Here is a 19315-nt window from a genome sequence, read left to right as displayed (position 1 = left end):
CACTTGAGACAAGTGTTTTTCAGGATTGAGAATCTTTCAGATCTCAGAAGTTACTAAACTGCATATTATTTAATATCCCCAGCAGGATTGGAAGCCCTCTTTAATCAAAACACCACACAGAACAACACACACATTCCTGACTCTGTACAAAACATAAATATAGAGTAATGAAGACCCTCAGTGGCCTACAATCAGGTCAGATCTGACAAACTTTCAGTTTTCAGAGAATTTTGAATTTTGTAGTTGCAAGTAAGAGACTCCAGACTTGTACAAATCAAATACGACACAACCACAAAGGAACCAGGATTCCAAGGAGCGACCTTCTCAGGCTGGAATTACATCCCAACTGGTGTCCCCTGGGCCCCGCATGAGGCTGCACAGCCTGCCCCGGCTGCAGGGTGGGTCACCCATGGCTGGCTGTGACATCTTGGGCAAGCTAACCGTCCTGCATGGCCGCTTTCCTCAGCTTAAATTAAAAGAAGATGACAGTAGATTAACGTCAATAAAAATAAACATCAAATTGAAAACACCTGGGAATCCACAGCTGAGAGCAAAGGCTGAGGACAGAAAGACGAGGCAGCAGTGTCCCAGAAAGGGAGTGGCACATGCCCTGGCCCACAGGGACCGCCCACACTGGCCTCTGCGAGGTGCAGACCCTGAACGTCACGCCTGCCAGAGCTGGAGCTGAGGCCTGGCTGGGCAGTGCTTCCCATGCTGAGGGCCGTGACCTTGGGGATACAGGGACCCTGAGCAGGTAAGACAAGCCTCTGGGAACATGAGCTTTAGGACTGGGAGTGGTAAGGAGTTTGGGTGATGGCTTATGACGGGGTCGTGGTTATTTCTGTATTAAACATGCAACATAAACCAACCTTGAGGACGTGACGCCAAGTGAAACAGGCCAGTCAGAAAGGAACCAATCGGCCTCCCTGAAGAAGACCAGGAATTCCACTCCTACCAGGCTCCTGGAGCAGTCAGCCTCACCGAATCAGCAGACTGGGGTGGCCAGGGCCTAGGAGAAGGTCAATGGGAGTTAGTGTTTAATGGTGTCAGTTTCCAGTTGGGGTTAGGAAGACGTTCTGGAGAGGGGACGGCTGCACAATGTGAATGTCCTTTTATTATTTTTGCCCCAGAAATTGAACCCAAGGGCACTTAACCACTGAGTCCCATCCCCATCCCCTCGTGGAATGGCTCAGGGCTCTGCTGAGTTGCTAAGGCTGGCTTTGAACTTGGGATCCTCCTGCTTCAGCCTCCCAAGCTGAGGTGTGTGCGACTGCGCCTGGCAACGTGAATGTGTTTCATGTCTCTGAACTGAACACTTCGAAACGGTTACGGGGGTAAATTTTATATTGCGTGTATTTCACCAAATAAAATGAGAACAAAAATGTGTATTATGAAATCAAATTAAAAGATATTTTTAAACTCCAGAGAAAATTCTGGCTGAGGCAACCTCTTTAGGCTGTATCCTAGGGTCTCTCACCACCCTCTGTGGTTGGAGCAGCTTCCATGAGAAAGCTAAGAGACACTGGACTGCCCATTTTACCAGGGAGAACACTGGGCCCACCCAGGCCCATGATCCAGTGCCTCTTTCCCTGGAGGCCCTGGGGCCAGACAGGCCTGGGCAGGAGGCCTCTTCCTGTTACTTGGTGTGTATAATTCTAGGAATGTTACTCATTTCCTTATTTTTCTCATCTGTAAAATGGGGACAACCAACCCCACTCTCAGGTTGGGTGAGAATGACATGAGACGGTACTTATGATGGGCTTCGCACAGAGTCTGGGACATATTAATAATAGATGCTCAATAAACACTGGCCTTGTGGAGCAAGGACATTCCTCTAGGACTTTTCTTGGTCCAGTGAGGGTTTAGTATTAAGAATCACCTTATCAGCTGGGTGCCATTGTGAACGCCTGTAATCTCAGTGGCTCAGGGGGCTGAGGCAGGAGGATCACGAATTCAAAGCCAGCCTTAGCAACTTAGCAAGGCCCTAAGCAACACAACGAGACTCTGTCTCTAAACAAAATACAATAAAGGTTGGAATGTGGCTCAGTGGTTGAGCACCCCTGGGTACGCACCCCCCCCCAAAAAAAATTAGCTGCTGTGGAATGATACTGGCCAAATTATATAGTCATATCATGGGCATGTACAAATATATGTAACAATGAGCTCTACCGTGATGTAAAACTATAATGCACCAATAAAATATGAGGGAAAAAAAAGAGAATCACATTATCTTGTGTTCTTCCTGCAGTCAACGCTGTAATAGTCGCCCAAGACAAACCCACGCATTTCTCAAGATGTCATAAATGACTCTGGAGGAGGAAGTCTTGTTTGGGTTCAGTCTTGGCCACCTGTTTATAAACATGGGGTCTCCTCAGTAGAGTTAGGGCTTGTAAACAAGGGCACAAGCTGCTTAGTGTTTGCTCTTATTCAAAACACCTTCCCACGCACAGCCCTGTGGACATCAATCCACATGGAAACCCCCTCCTTCGGACCCCTCCCCCCATTACTTACATCACTGATTCAAACAATTGTCCAACGACTCCCAGGAGCCTGGGGATGGTGTCCCACACCTCAGGAGCAGGACCCCCTGGGGCCCACGCAGGCACACCCCATGGTCTGTGTATATTTGTCATCCTTAGGGCCTGTCTCTGGCTCAGGGGCATCAGAGCAAAGGCATGTTCTTCTGCCAGCTTCCCTGTCCTGAGAGCCAGTCTGCAGACAAAGGCCGGTTCCTTCTGAGAATACCAAAAGCGGGCGGTGAAGGCGAAGGAATGTCAAACCTCAGCAAAACGGAGGCAAGAGTCAGGTCCTTGGCCCCTCTCCAGCTGGGGGCAGAACTCTGGGGCAAGACATGAGGAAGGGTCTGGAAGGTGAGAGAAACGCTGGAGGTGGGCCCATTAGGGAGGGCTGGTCAGGGGAGGGGCTGGGAAACATCTGGGTTGGCTGTGTTCCCGGGGAGAAGATGGGGCCAGACTTGTCTCCAGTTCCAGAGGCAGGGGCCCCTCTGGGGGGAGGCCTCACCCTCCTCCCAACTGCCAGCAAGTGGGAGACGATGCCAGGAAGCCGGGAGACAAGACAAAGGAGCCCTCACTTCCCAAGGACTCTCAGGGGTGGCGTCCCCAGGCTGGTCTCAGAGGGACTCAGGCTCCAACCAGGACTTGGAATGGACCTCTCTGAGTGAGGTCAGCCCCTCGCAGAATGTTTACCCAAAGAGTATTTTTATTTAAAAACAAATTTCCTGTGGACTGGGGATGGAGGCCAGTGGTGGAGCCATGGCCTAGCACGTGCAAGGCCCTGGGTTCAAACCCCGGCACGGAAGAGAGAGAGAGAGGCACATAGAACAATCGGTTCATGTAACAGGTATCAAACACTTGGAGCATTCTGATGAATCTGACATCTTTAATCTTTAATGACAAAAGTCGTAAAATCACGTATACGACTTATCTACAGTACAAGAGGGGAAAGGGGGAATTCTGATCCTTGCTAGTTAGGAAGCAATCCCCCCAAAGGATGACCTGTCCCATGGAGACAGGGAGGCAGGGAGAGGCCTGACATCCCTGTCCTCAAGAGCATGCAGCTCTGGGGCCATCACCGTGGGTCCATCTGATAAAAAAAGGGATACCCTGGCTTGAAGGGCAGTGTCCCACATGGCCAGTGCAAAGGGCCTGTGCCCTCGGTAGCACATTAACCTGGAGCAGCCGGCTTCACTGTCAGCTTCTGACAAACACAGAAGGCCCTTAACAGTTTTTCATGGAATTGGCTTCCGGAAGCCCATGGAAGTAACCTAAGAACCAGAGAAGCCACACTTAAAAAATGTGAGGTACTGGTCTAGCTCTCCCAGCCCTGCCCCAGAGCCGATGGAAAAGAAAATGTGAAGGCAGATGCCCCTCTCCCAGAGGCAGGTGCCCCTCTGAGGGGCCCTGTGCAGGTTCCCAAGACAGAATAAGGCCCACATCTCCCTGGGCTGTCACGGTCCTGCAGCTGGCGTTCTCTACCAGGTGGAAATGGGAAGCCGGGTCAGGAAGGCCAGAGCAAGGCTTCCCCAGCAGAGGTCCACCAAGACACAGGGAGGCCCAGAGGCCACCTGTGACACTTCAGCAAGTCTGAAGGCATCCCACGTTCGCTTCTGTGTGGCCCACAGAAGTTGAAGCCTGTCATCTTACAATGCACCGATGGTCGATGCCGTTTCATGACAGATGTAGAGAGCTCTGATTAGTAAACAGAAAGACCCCTGGTAACCTGGTAGGTTGTAGATTCTTGGTGGAAGAAATGTTTAAAAACCTAGGTGCAGTTTAAAGTTCCAAAAATCTCCTTTAGTTTCCTTCTCCGGGATTTGAGAGACCACTATGTGTCCCCCATGTGACAGCCACTGTGTGGAGGAACTGATATCCAGGTGTTGTGGTTGGGGTGTAGCTCAGTGGTTGAGTGTGTGCTCAGCATAGTTCAACCCCCAGCATGCACGTTTGTGCGCACACACACAGACATGCAGACATTTAAATACAGTATGGACATATTTGTCTAGCTCCAAGTTATGTTTCCATTTTTAAGTGCTTATGGTACATCTTTAGTTTTAGAATATTTTTTTTTAGTTGTAGTTGGACACAATATTTTATTTTATTTATTTTTTTATGTGGTGCTGAGGATTGAACTCAGGGCCTCACTCGTGCTAGAGGAGCGCTCTACCGCTGAGCCACAACCCCAGCCTCCCCTCATCATATATCTTTGAGTTTAGTTTCGTTCACTGAGAATGTCCACCTGCAGGTTCACCTTGAGGGATGCTATTAGTTTACCCTGCAGGGGAACACAATCCTTTCCTCTTTTGCATGAAAAATTGACCTTGGATTAATGGTAATTGTCAGAATAAAAATGGAGTCACTTGTGTCAAACTCCAACAACATAAATAAATAAACACAGCTGGGAGGTGGTGAAGGAGGGGATCTCATGTACAGACTCCTAAGAACAAGAGCTATGACAGAGGCTCTGCCAGAACCACAGCCTTGCACCAAGGCCAACGCAACCTGACCAAAAAATGTTCCTCCAGGGCAACCCGTCAGGTCCCCTCTCACCCTGCAGGAGCTCTAGTTCTACACACACTTGAACAAAGGCTACTCTTATAATTACTAAACAAAAACAAACAAACTAACAAAAGCTCCTCCAAGGATATCTGCCCCATCAACTGCCCATCCAAACCATGGACTGATGCCAACCTTGCTGTCGATCCTGTGGCCACAGATAATCCTTTGAAACAACTAATGGAGCCCTTTTCATTTTACCTTTAAAATTCCTCGTCTTTGCCTCCCTGGATACATCCATGTGTACCCCCACTGCAATGTTTGTTCCTGAGTAAATTCCTTATTTTTGGAGACTCTGTTATTTAGGTTGATGTAATTTGGGGTCAGATGTGGGAAAAGAAAGAAAATAAAAAAGGAAGAAAGGGAGAGAGGGAGAGGTGGAGGGAGGGGGGTGGCACCTGCTGCAAGGTCGACTTAGGAAGGCTGGAGTCCAGGGTGTGACACCAAGTCCTTCTGAGCTCTCTGCTTTCACGACTTTCCCTTGCTGACCCCGTGTCTCCTCTTTATGCAGAGTTTGTTCAACTATGTTTGTTGTCTGGTTTGATGATAAGGAAACTTAATGAAAGACCTGTCGTTCCTTGTGAGACTATAGAAGACAATCTCTTCTAGCAAGCCCCTTCTGACATGAGGACACCGTCACCCGGGAGAGTCCTCTGGTCTCCACATGAACTGACAGTTTGTGAGGACCTTGTGTCTTTTCTTGGGAATTTACCTTTAGTTCTGAAGACCTGGTTTAAAATTTGTTCTGCACATCTGATTTAAATGTGTGTGTGTGTGTGTGTGTGTGAGCACTTTTGGGTTTTGCTTTGATTAGATTGCATGCATCTGCAAACAATTTACTCTTCCCTCCTCTGCTTACTTCAGAACACTCTTCAGGAATAAAAATATTTATTCCTAAAGGCTTCTAAGATATTCTTAGAATCTTGAAAGACAAATAAGAAATGGAATGGGATCCCTAAATTTTAAAGGCATAGAACAGAACTTCTTTCTAGGACCCTAGGCAGCTGTACCATGGTCTGTTCTCATGAACATTCTTTTTTTTTTTTTTTTTCAATATTTCTTTTTTAGTTGTAGTTGGATACAATATCTTTATTTTATTTATTTTTATGTGGTGGTAAGGATTGAACCATGGAACCCAGGGCTTTGCATGTGGCGCTCTGCGGCTGAGCCACGACCCCAGCCCTCATGCACATTCTTTTTAAACCAATGGGAAAAGTATACCAAGGATCCATTCTTAAATGGTGACTACAGGATTAAGCAATCTGGATGGGATGCCAGCAGGTTGGAGCCTTCTAACTTGTTTTTCTTTATTTTCCCCTATGCTCCCAATCTGCTGACTTTTTGGCCTATATTTTAAAATAAAATACTGTTACAAATTAAAATTTAAAAAAATGTATTCTTGGCAATTTTCGTTGACCTGGAAAGTTTTTCTTGGAGTCTTTCAGCTGAGATAAGAAAAAAGAAGACTTCAAGGGCTGGGGATGTGGCTCAAGCGGTAGCGCGCTCGCCTAGCATGCGTGCGGCCCGGGTTCGATCCTCAGCAGCACCACATACCAACAAAGATGTTGTGTCCGCCGAGAACTAAGAAAAAATAAATAAATGTTAAAATTCTCTCTCTCTCTGTCCCCCTCTCTCACTCTCTCTTTAAAAAAAAAAAAAAAAAGAAGACTTCAAGTCAATGGCTTTGCAAAGCATGGCCACTCCTTGGTCACCGGTAACCGGCTGCCAAGTGGTCCCTGTTAGAAATAACACTGAGGTTTGCCTGGCTAGCCACTGATTAGAGCTATGGCACTGGTAAAAGGCTGATAGCCTAAAAAAGAAAGAAAGAAAGAAAAAGAACTGGACAAGTGTTTATAAAAGTCAGACAGACCCTCAGAACAAACAAGTAAAAATCTTGAGCTCAGAGCAATAATAAAAGGTCTGTTTTGTGCAGCATTAAAAAATAAAAGTTTTGTCTGCTACACATGCCAGAAAAAGCCCAAACTATCTTCTAAACCATTACTAAACTGGGCACAGTGGCACATGCATGTAATCCCAGTGGCTCAGGAGGTTGAGGCAGAAAGATCAAAGACAGCTTTAGCAAAAGCGAGGCACTAAGAAGCTCAGTGAGACCCTGTCTCTAAATAAAATACAAAATAGTGCTGGGGATGTGGCTCAGTGGTGCGTGCTTCTGGATCCAATCCACGGTACCAAAAAAAAAAAAAAAAAAATTAGACCATTGTTTTCACTACCCATGTTGACTAGTCAAGCAAACCAGATGACTAAAGACTAAAAATCGGGGCTGCTTGGAAAATTTTTCTTACACAATTAGCTAGGGTCAGCTAAAATGTAAACATCTACACAATTAACTCTTAAACTCATTTGAGATTGGAAAAGAGGAAATTAAGCTTTTTAAAAATGAAATTGTACGGCTGGGGTTGTGGCTCAGCAGTGAAACTTCGAGACCCTGGGTTCAATCCTCCCAGCATCACTTATAAATAAATAAAATAAAGGTATTGTGTCCAACTACAACTAAAATCAAAATATTAAACAAAAATTTAAAAATAAACAAATAAAAATGAAATTGCAGCCAGGTTCAGTGATACACACCTGTAATCCCAGCGGCTCTGGAGGCTGAGACAGAGGGATCATGAGTTCAAAGATAGCCTCAGCAAAAGTGAGATGCTAAACACTCAGTGAGACTCTGTCTCTCAAAAAATACAAAGTAGGGCTGGAGATGTGGCTCAGTGTTTAAGTCCCCCTGAGTTCAATCCCTGGTACCCCCCCCAAAAAAAAAGAAAAGAAAGAAAAAGAAATCATACTGGAGATGTAGCTCAGTTGTATTGTAAAGCCCTTGTTTAGTATACATATGGCCCTGGGTTCAATTCCCAATGCCAAATTAAAAAAAAAAAAAAAAAGAGGAGAAAAAACTGCTTTACCAAAATTTGACCCACAGACTTCATAACATTACCAATCAGGAAAAAATATGAAAACATTTTTTGTTTGTTTGTTTATTTATTTATTTATTTATGCAGTGCTAAGGATACCATTGAGCTACTTTCTCAGTTGACCATTAAGGGTTTATAACCAGTCTAGGTATAAGTGTTAAAAATAAATCAGGGGGCTGGGGTTGTGGCTCAGTGGTAGCTCACTTGCCTAGCGTGCTTGAGGCACTGGGTTCGATTCTCAGCACGGCATACAAATAAATAAAATAAAGGTCCATAAACAACTAAAAAATATTTTTAAAAAATAAATCAGGGCTGGAGTTGTGGCTCAGTACTAGAATGTTTCCCTGGCATGTGTCAGGCCCTGGGTTTGATCCTCGGCACCACATATAAATAAATAAAATAAAAGATCTGTTGACAACTAAAAAAATATTTAAAATAAATAAATTAGGGCTGGGATGTAGCTCTGTGGTAGGGTGCTTTTCTTGTACGGGTGAGGCTCTGAGTTCAATCCCCAGCACCACAATGAATAAATAAACTAGATGAACATTAGTGGAGTAAACATTTATAAATAATCTTTTTATATAATGTAAAATCTTTTTTTTTTTTTTTTTTTTTGGTGGGGAGGAATACCAAGGATTGAACTCAGGAGCACTTGACCACTGAGCCACATTCCTAACCCTATTTTGTATTTTTATTAGAGACAGGGTCTCACTGAGTTGCTTAGCGCCTTGCTAAATTGCTGAGGCTGGCTTTGAACTCGAAATCCTCCTGCCTCTGCCTACCAAGCCACTGGGATTACAGGCATGCACTACTGCACCTGGCTAATATGAAATCTTAATGTTTTAAAAATGAAAAAATAGACACTCATAAAATGTCTGAGTGATTTCCAAATAAAATATTGAACATTTTATTTGACAGTGATGCCTCCTGAACAGAAATAAACATAAATTTACTTTTGATTTATTTTTATTCAGATAAAATATACCTGGATCTCTTAGCAAATATGTCCTGTTCCATTCTGGAAAATTCAATGAGGAAGCACACATTTCAAGAAATAAAATATTCCCAAAATGTTCCTATATGAGGTACAGTTCAAAATTTGCTTCCAACCTAGGTTTTCACCAGAAATAAGGTTACTGTGTTAAAAAATTCTAGAATTAATGTATGTAATTCTATATTCAAAGTATAATAGAAAATTAAGATTTTTTTGATGAGAAAAATTATAAAACGGCATTAAAGAAAATATTGCCTTATTCGGTTTTTTTTTTTTTTTCAAAATGTGGATTTAGAAAGAAAGTAAGAATAAAACAGAAAGGAACTAGTAAGTAGGAGAGAGATGCAAAGGAAGACAGAGATATGCAGATGTACTTTTTGGTAAGAACATTAAAAAGAAAATCATTTTTGTATTAGAATTTTGCGTGGTCTTGGTGATTAGGGAATAAGAATACAATTTTTCCTTAAGGTACAATGATTCTAGCTTAAAAAACAAAGAAATGGGACAACACTGAAGGCTTAACCAAGTGATAAAGCTTGGAGCAAGTCCTAAAGGTCAGAGGAAGCGGCAAAAGGTTTATGAAAGATGAATCTGGGGACTGACTCCAGGGCCTGTGCCTGCTAAGCACCCACTCGACCATGAGCCACATATCTGGTCCTTGAGAGGTTTTTAACAGCCTACCCTGAGAGTACTATGTCATCAGTCACTATTATTATTGCACTTAGGTAATCGATCAGGCCAAACTTGATGAAACTAAACTTATTTCACAAATTCATTGTTTCTAAAGAAAAACTACAGCACACCTGTTATTAGATTGTAACCCCATTCATTGTTTTAAATTTTTTTTATTTACACCTTACTGGACAGAACCCTAAATTTTTCTTTGTTTCCTCTAATATCTGGTAATGACAAGTCTCACTTCTCCCTACAGTCTTTTATTTAGGTGACTCCCCTTGGTTTTTTTTCGGTACCAGGGACTGAACCCAGGGTTACTTAACCACCGAGCCACATCCCAGCCCTTTTTAAAAATATTTTATTTAGAGGCGGGGTCTTGCTAAATTGCTGAGGCTGTCTTTGAACTTGTGATCCTCCTGCCTCAGTCTCTCGAGCTGCTGGGATCACAGGCATGCTCCACCATGCCCAGGACATCTATCCTCAGTCTTCAGCCCTTGGTTCAGAACTATTATACAAATTGTACGAGTTCTGTGTCTGAGATCAGCGACTTAAAGAAATAAGATGGTTTCTCTGTATGCTGACTTATGATAGCCCAGATGTGGTTCCAACTAAAGACAGAATTACTGCCATTTTTCTCCATAGTACAATAATATATAGAATGGACTGACACAATTACACACACAATTATATACTGTCATGAAAGATACAAAACACTCTTACACAAACTGTTCTAGGTAAGAGCTCCAAGAGTGCTTTGAATCACAAGCTGGGGTGGGGGTGGGTTAGTGGCAGCTGTGCTTTCCAGATGCTACCACCCATGCTGCTACCTCACTGGGAGCAGAAAAAAAATTATTTTTAAATTTTTTTTTTTAATATTTATTTTTTAGTTCTTGGCGGACACAACATCTTTTGATGGTATGTGGTGCTGAGGATCGAACCCGGGCCGCACGCATGCCAGGCGAGCGCGCTACCGCTTGAGCCACATCCCCAGCCCAATTTTTTGAAATTTTTGATGTGGCACTAGGGAGTAAACCCAGGGCCTTGCACACGCTAGGCCCATGCAAATGCTCTACCACTGAGCTATACTGCTCGCCCAAAAAAGAGAATCTTGGTAACAAGTGAGCTAAATGAAAAAAATAGGAGATAGAAACTATCACCTCTTTTCCTGTGTAGCTCTTATTTTTCTTGCTCTTCTCAATTGCCTAAGATGAGCCAATTTTAACTGATATTGAGGTTAATACTAGTGCAATCCTCCTCTAAAGTTCCTTTTTTTGGTGGTGTGGGGATTGAACCCAGGGCTCACACACACTAAGCATGTGCTCTCCTACCCAGTTATATCCCCAGTCGTGAGATTAGTTTCTTATTAGCTATTTCATGACTGAAAACAGATATTCTGAACTCCAGAGAGAACCCTCAACTGGATCACACAAGAGGCCGGAAGAGAAAGCAGCAGGCCAGAGAGAAAAAGCCAGTCTTCTTCAGCCAGAGGAAATAGCTTGTCACAGATGCTTAGGGTTTCCTCACCATGGCTAAGGGCTCTCCATGGGAAAATAAGGGTTGGGCCCTGCGGGGCTTCACCTAGAGGTGCGAGCCGTGTGTACACGAGGTTGCTGGCTCTGTTTGTGCTTTGTCTGATGGAACTGTACATAACTGTGACTCAGACAGCAACTCCACTGTCCAGTTCACACAAAGGCACATCGAGATGAAGGTGATGCAGCAGAGACCACAAAGCACACACTGTGAGGTTCCTGAAGAACATCTCGGATCTCCTCCTTCCCAGCTGCCTGCTGGGAGAGTTCACTCTGCCCCTTGGCTGTGGGAGGCCCCTTCTCTCTCCTCTTGGCAGCTGGTTCTCCGACCCCAGGTTCTCCCACAGCTTGCCAAGCAAAATAATACATTCTCCAAACTATTGCTTTGTATTGATATGACTGGTTCATAAACATAAACCATCAGGATTGAGTTATTAATTCAAATTTTGTGATTTTCTGGGGGTTTTTTAGTGTCAGGGATGTAACTCAGGGACTTGTGCATGCCAGGCAAGTGCTCTACTCTACCACTGAGCCAGATCCCCGGGGCCCAATTCAAATTCTGACTTAGTGTTAGAGTCTGTAGCTTTTAGTAACAGAAGAAAAACCAGGACAGAAAGTGCTTCACCAGCCATTTTACTCTTCTTTAATTCTACTATCTTTGGGCACACATCATACTTGCTATCAAAACTTGAGACAGCAAGGCTGATAGCACTGATTCACAACATTCTTCGCATCATACAGAGAGTAAACGAGATTAACAGGATCACCTGCTACCAGCACAGAGCTGTCTCATTTGCTGTAGAAGAGAACTGCTGGGGGACGAAGGGGAAAATGAGGAGCAGAGGAGGCATCTGGGGCAAATGAACTTACAAGTGTGCGTAAAAATTAGCAATTTGGTGGAAAATCCAGAATTTACTTAAGGATGAATCATTGAGCAACAGTTCCATTATTTCCAGAAATTGCTGAATTTGGAACCTGAGGTTAAGACTTTCAAGGACAAAGCATAAGTTCAGACTGGCCTTGGGAAGAAATGGCCACCACAGATGGTAATGAGTTTCAGTGCCTGAGGACAAAAAATCAAACCTACACATATGATGTGACTCAAAGTAGGGGGAACCCATCTTTTTTAAAAAATTAAAGTCTGCATCAAGAGTCTGAAAGTGAAAGCTTAAGCCCCCTTTCCACCTTTCCATTTTGTGGCTGGTGCCTGCTCTCCTCACAGTACCTCCTAAAAATTTTCAGAATTCAATTAATACAGATTTATTAGGCTGATTTATGTAGTTTAAGATGAAAGTTCTGTTCGGCTGAAACCACTTCATTTAACCTTATGGTAATGGTAGTCCTGAGAGTTCGCAGTGTTGGTAAAGTCTCCTGTGACCAAGGTCAAACTGCTGGTGGAGCTCAGCAACTTCTTGGCCCATCACATTTCCTTGTCCTTGTCCCTCAAATTTGGTAGTTTTTGCACCGAGGGACACAATTCACCACAATGAAAATGTTAAAAAACCGTTTTCTGTAGGTACCTCCTTCCAATGTCCAATAGTGCAGGTGGTCAGGAAAACTTGGAAGGAAGCTGTGGAAGTCCAGCTGGGAATCTTGACTTCATTAGATGTGGACACAGGAAAGTCATCTTTGTCCTCCCCAGATTTTATTATAGTCAAAGGAGAAACATCCATGGGATTCTAATTGCAGATATGCTAGATATAAAATTGATGGAATGCTAACTGGTCCATAAAGGGCTGTACAAGATAATCTGTGGCAAAGTAAAAAACAAGCCCAAAGGTGATGGAGATGGGAAGAGCTGGCAATGCTTTCTTGAAAATGGCGAGGAGTAATAATGTAAGGCACAGGCCCTGCAGAGGAGACAGGAAAGACACACGCTCACACATGACTCTGGAGGCATTTTCACGCACAACAACTCAATAACAAGTCTTAGTTAACTAAAAATGTAGTTTCTTGGATAAAAGGAAAATATATTCCTTGTTTCTTTGTTGTACAGAGTTCATTGTGCACACAGTGTTAATAGTTTATTCCCTAATTCCAGGAAAAGAACAGAATCTGAGATGGTGCATGCCTGTAATCTCAGCAATTTAGGAAGTTGAGATAGGAGGATCTTAAGTTTGATGACAGCCTTAGCAACTTAGTGAGGCCCTAAGCAACTTAGTAAGAGCCTGCCTCAAAATAAAAAAATAAAAAGCAGTCAGAATGTAGCTCAATGGTGCCCTGGGGTTAAATCCCCAGAACAAAAAAAAAAAAAAAAAAAAAAAAAAAAAGAAAGAAAAAAGATCTGAAAAATAAGTAAAACTTATTCTGAAAAAAACTGAAATTTCTATATAAAATATCAAAAAGGCCTATGTGATTTTAATTTGGCTGGTTAAAATCCCAGAGGCAAAGAACATTCCTTATGCTATGAGGGGACAAAGAGATGCTCAAAAAACCAACCGATGACAAAAACTGTGAATTTTGTCATGAGTGGTGTGGTGCTTTCTTGTAAATACAGCAGCTTAAACATATGGTTCATTTTTTACCCTGGTTACCGGAGACTCTGCCTACAAAGCCTGGAGACTGGGCATCATTTCAGTTTATTCAGAATAAGTAATTTCATCTTAAAAGATGGCCAGGGGTACAGCTCAGCGGTGAAGTATGTGCTTAGCATGTACAAGATCCTGGCTTTGGATCCCAGCACTCCCTCTGCAAAAAGATATATAGCCAATAAATACTTTCAAAGTCAGAAAACTATCCTCAAAAGAGAAATAAAATGTGTGAAAATTCTAACTGGTTATAGCATAAATAAAAAATGTATTATAAAATAAAACACAAAGGCTTTCACCTAAACTTTCATCTAATTTCACTTGCATACTATGTTTCTATAATATCACAACAAGAATAAAAAGAGCAATAAGAAATATTTTATGGGCTATTTACTTAAACCACAGTCTTGACAGCCTTGGGGACCCCCTGCTGTGGCACCGTAAGCAAGCTCAACCTGACTCCATGGAGTGGTCTGGCTTAAGACTCTTGCCTTGCACCTGTTGCCCTCAGTAATACTGCACACTGCAGCTTGTGTCATTCAATGCAGAACAGCCAACCCCTTGGTGACTAGTTCAGGGACTAGAGGCTCTGCCGGACCCTTAACACTGAACTTGAGCAGAGCACATTTCACACTTAGCTATGCTGAGCTCAAGTGTGGGGACTCCTAACCAGAAGTGCTCAGAATTTCCTGGAGAACTTTTTAAAACAACACAATGAAAACAAATTAAATGAGATATTTCAGGGCAGAGTTCAGTTTTAAAAGCTCCCAGGTAATTTTAATGTGTGGCCAGAGTGGAGTTATTCGGGTGAGGTCCAATTATCTTGTGTTTAGAAAAAGCTTATGGAGTGACTGGCACTCTTGGCCCACATGGGGTTAAAATCGAATTGTCTTCAAGGGATTCAGAACTAGAAAGTCTGACATTAGGAGCACTGACATATTTTTATTAGTGTATACTTACAATTAATATGGCTACAAAACAGGCTATGGTAGTGTTCCAGTCTCCACTGGCGGTTGCTGAGGCTTTACCAACCAGAACACTGTAGAAAATGAAATCTCCCAGTCCAAGTTTTACTCCCCCTAAAAAGGAAAGATTACAAATGTAACAAAGTTTGTCCTTCTTTGCTATGACTTCAGAATTTAAAAACAGGGTCCTGAGCTGGGCACAGTGGCATACACCTGTAGTCCCCAGCTCCTTGGGAGGCAGAGGTGAGAGGATTGCTTGAACCCAGGAGTTCAACAGCAGCTTGGACAGCACAGTGGGACTGTCTCAAAAACCAAACAATAAAAAATACAACCCTGTACTGAATGAAAAGTCAATAGATGATAAACAAAACTTAAGCTTTCACTAGGTTTTCTTTCTTTCTACAACAGGAGTTTCAGATTCTACGTCAATGACTCTGGAGTCTCAACAGACACTGCAATTACAACCATCACCAACCATAATTGTCATCTATTGAATACCTAGTTAATACCCAGCACTTCTTCTAATAAAGCCTCATAAGAACCCCTGAACAGCTTGACCAAGGTATTTTACAAAATCCTATCTTATGAAATCCACCCACTGTAAGAGTGTAATTCAATGAGAGTGAAAAATATATAGATTTGGCAACCATCTTCACAGTCCACACTTCATCCCCCCATAAGATACTTTTAACCCATTTATAGTTAATATCCTCTCATCTACTTTTTACCTCTGTAAATTTGTCTTCTCTAGAGAATTCATATAAATAGAACCCATACCCATAAACAAAGTCATGGCTGGCTGGCCTTTTTCACTTAGCATTTTTGAGGTTTATCCATGATACTGCACATATCTGTAGTTTTTATCTTCTCTCTATATCTGATCTCTATCCACAGCCAATTGGTTCCTTTTTACTGCTGAATAGTCTCCATTGTATATTACACTTTGTTTATTCATTGACTAGTTCGATGCACATCTGGATAGTTAGTTTTGGGCCACTATGAATCATGCTATGAACATCTGTTTACTTGTCTCTGTGGACACATGTAGTTTTCATTGGGTAGATTTCTAGGAAGAGTTGCTGGGTTATATGGTAAATTTAGGTTTTAGCTTTTCAATGAACTGCCAAACTGTTTTCTACTCTAGCTATCAGCTTACAATCCTACTGGCAAAGCACAAGAGCTTCAGTTTTATTACATCCTCACCAATGCTTGGTATTAGTCTTTTTGATCACAGTCCTCCCAATGAATGATGCTGAGTATCTTTTTATGCACTTAGTAGTCACTATATTTCTCCTCTGATAAACGGTCTATTATTTATTTTATTTTATTTATTTTGCAGTGTTGGGGACTGGACTTAGGGGCTTTGTGCATCCTAAATAAGAACTACACCATTGAGTGACATCTCCAGCCTTTGTGAAAGGTCTATTCAGAGCATTTCTCCATTTTAATTTGGGTTATTATTTTATCATTCAATTCTAAGCATTTGATTCCTCTTCAGTTCTCAAATTCCTCAGCTCTTAGATGGAATTCATAAGGCTGCTATAAGAGTTAAAAATAGTACGGGAAAACTTCTTGGCATATATAGGGACTTAAACAAATGCTAGCTTTAGACTTTGGATTTCAAATGTTAAGTGCTATAAGAAACTAACTTGTAGAAGCTGAAATAAAGAAAACCTACAAAATATCAGAATATAGGGGGAAAATTTTTGTAAATAACTTATCTGATAAGTATATTTCTGAAGAACTTATATGATAAGTATATAAGTATTTGTTTCTAGAGTATATAAAGAATGATTACACTCAATACTAAAAAGACAAAACAATGAGCAAAAGATCTGAATGGCTAGTTCTCCAAGGAAAATGTACACGAGGCCAAAAAGCACAGGAAAAAAACACTTAACATCATTAACTATCAGGAAAATGCAAATTAGAACTGCACTGGGAGACCACTTTATACCTACTAGAGTAGTTACAATCAGAATTTGGCCTATTAACTATTTCCCACTAAAAGCCGCAGTGTGGTTTAGATTGATGGTCATGCTCTCAATTTATTTTATTCTTGAGAGGTTGATAATGCAGCCACCTAAAAAATCCATGACTCTGCAACATAGAGAAGTGCACATACTTTCCTCTGGATCTTCACTGGCTAGGATGCTGCTGGACAGTTCCTGGACAGCAGCTCGTGACTCTGCGGTAGAGCGATGAGGCCCTAGATGACTATCTCTCTGGGCTTCCCACTCCTCGCTGAAGCCACCATCATCAGTATCTGCAGTATTGTCCTGTGACTCCCTTTCTGTGCCTTCAAGAGAAAGTGGAAATTACAGCTCTGATAGTTAGAAAAATTTCTTCATATATTTAAGAAAACTACATGGAAAAAATAATAACCTGTCATGATTACAAGGTTTTTTTAATCCCTTTTTTAAAATTTTAATGTTTTTTATATATATGACAGCAGAATGCATTGTAATTCATATTACACATATAGAGCACAATTTTTCATATCTCTGGTTGTACATAGATTCACATCATTCATGTCTTCATACATATACTTAGGGTAATGATGTCCATCTCATTCCACCATCTTTCCTACCCTCAAGCCCCCTTTCTTACCCTCCCTCCCCTTTTCCCCTTTGTTTAGAGTTCATCTAATCCTCCCATGCCCCACCCCACCACATTATGAATCAGCACCCTTAAATTAGAGAAAACATTAGACATTTGGGTTTTGGGGATTGGCTAATTTCATATAACATTATATACCTGCAAACGCCATGATTTTATTCTATTTTAATGCTGAATAATATTCCATTGTGTATATAAATCACATTCTCTTTAACTATTCTTTTACTGAAGGGCATCTAGGTTGGTTCCACAGTTTAGCTATTGTGAATTGTGCTGCTATAAACATTGATGTGGCTGTGTCCCTGTAGTATGCTATTCTTAAGTCCTTTGGGTATAGGCTGAAGAGAGGAACAGCTGGGTCAAATGGTGGTTCCATTCCCAGTTTTCCAAGGATTCTCCATACTGCTTTCCATATTGGTTGCACCAGTTTGCAGACTAACACAGCTTAAGCTCCTCCAAGAGTCATCTCCCCGTTATTTCCTGAGGGCAGAGTCCTAGTTTGCTTGGGTTTCCACCCCTTGCCCACATGACTCTGGTGGCAAACTATTCAAGTCATGCCAAGCATGGCAATCCCATCATTCCTCTTCCCAATGACAGTTCAAAGGCTGAAGGGTTGTGACTTGGTACTAGCCAGAGAAGCAAAGTCTGCTAGGAAATTTGAAGAAATTTTTCTGGCTCCTTCCTCTTTTAAAGGAAGAAACAGTCTCTTTCTTTCCATGTATGTTACCTAATCTGGACATGATGTCTGTAACTGTAATTGTCATGACCGTAAGTGGGCTGAGACCACTCCATACATTAAAGATGGCAGTGGAAGAAGAAAGAACCTGGGCCCTTTTTAATATCAATAAACTGCCAGCTTAACCAACACTACAGATCCCTATGCTTCAGCACTTTCTATCATATGAAAGAATGCATTTCTTGTTGAAACTTCTGACATGATGGCACTCACCACTGGTTTTAATGACTATATTATAAAAGTGGATTCATGGTGGGTAGTTGGGAATTTTTTTATGGGCCAGTCATTTTGTTATAAATGGCCCATTACAACAAAATGGTGAGCTGACTAAAAATGGTGAGCATGACAGTTTTGAGAAACTTATACACATTAAAAAATAATTAAAATAGGGGCTGGGGTGTGGCTCAGTGGTAGAATGCTCACCTAGCATATGCGAGGCCCTGGGTTCGATCCTCAGGACCACATAAAAAATAAATAAATAAAGACATTGACAACTAAAAAAAATTTTTTAAATTTAAAAAATAATTAAAATATATGTCAAGTTCATAATACATTTTTTCCTCTTCCTCTCTCATTCTTTCAATGCTAGTCTTGCATATGTTAGACAAGTATTCTACCATTGAGCTATGTCCCCAGTACCTTTAAAGTTTATTTTGATCTGGGTACAGGGGCTCACGCCTATAATTCCAGTGGTTCAGGATGCTGAGGCAGGAGGATCACAAGTTTAAAGCTAGCCTTAGCAACATAGCAAGGCCCGAGCAATTTGACAAGACCCTATCTTAAAGTAAAAAAATTAAAAAGGGCTGGGCAGGTGGCTTAATGGTTAAACATCCTTGGGTTAAATCCCTAGTACCAAAAAGACTAAAAATATTTTGAGACAGTATTTTGTTAAATTGTCCAGCTGGCCTTGAACTTGCAATCCTCCTATTTTAGCCTCCCAAGTAACTGAGATTACAAAGAGAGTTTAGTGTTTTGTTTTTTTAAAAATCATAGCTATATCTTTCTAATCTGGTATTATATATTTAATGGAAAATCTTTTTGTTGTTCTTCTTCTTTTTAGTTACACATGACAGTAGAATGTATTTTGACATCATACTTACATGAGGTATAACTTCCCACTTTTGTGGTTGTACATGTGGATTTACACTGGTTGTGTATTCATATACAAACATAGGAAAGATTTGTTCGATTCATTCTACTGTCTTTCCTATTCACATCTCCCTCCCTTCCCTGTATTCTGCCCTATAGATCTGCTACCATCCCTAGGGGA

General features: G+C 41.8%; 1 protein-coding gene and 2 long non-coding RNA genes across 4 annotated transcripts in view; 1 reads left to right on the top strand and 2 right to left on the bottom strand.

The window, feature by feature from the left end:
* Positions 1-211: 211 nt before the first annotated feature.
* On the bottom strand, positions 212-2747 carry LOC120886507 (uncharacterized). Its single transcript, XR_005729480.2, has 3 exons — positions 2512-2747; positions 870-1009; positions 212-466 (listed from the first exon to the last, which is right to left on the bottom strand). It is a non-coding gene; the product is annotated as an uncharacterized LOC120886507 (long non-coding RNA).
* Positions 463-6694, top strand: LOC144377880 (uncharacterized). Its single transcript, XR_013439116.1, has 3 exons — positions 463-754; positions 2640-2870; positions 5584-6694. It is a non-coding gene; the product is annotated as an uncharacterized LOC144377880 (long non-coding RNA).
* Positions 6695-11814: 5120 nt separating this feature from the next.
* Positions 11815-19315, bottom strand: part of Psen1 (presenilin 1) — a 64562-nt gene continuing 57061 nt past the window's right edge. For both annotated transcript variants that reach the window (XM_005321204.5, XM_013356867.4), the window contains exons 10-12: positions 16816-16989; positions 14686-14804; positions 11815-13047 (exon numbers count right to left, since the gene is read on the bottom strand). In XM_005321204.5, the coding sequence (XP_005321261.1) occupies positions 12892-13047; positions 14686-14804; positions 16816-16989 (449 nt within the window). In that variant the 3' untranslated portion in view covers positions 11815-12891. The remainder of the gene's footprint in view (positions 13048-14685; positions 14805-16815; positions 16990-19315) is intronic.

Source organism: Ictidomys tridecemlineatus, chromosome 5 (assembly GCF_052094955.1).
Source record: "Ictidomys tridecemlineatus isolate mIctTri1 chromosome 5, mIctTri1.hap1, whole genome shotgun sequence".
Classification (NCBI taxonomy): Eukaryota; Metazoa; Chordata; class Mammalia; order Rodentia; family Sciuridae; genus Ictidomys; species Ictidomys tridecemlineatus.
This window is presented reverse-complemented; position numbering and strand designations above follow the sequence as displayed.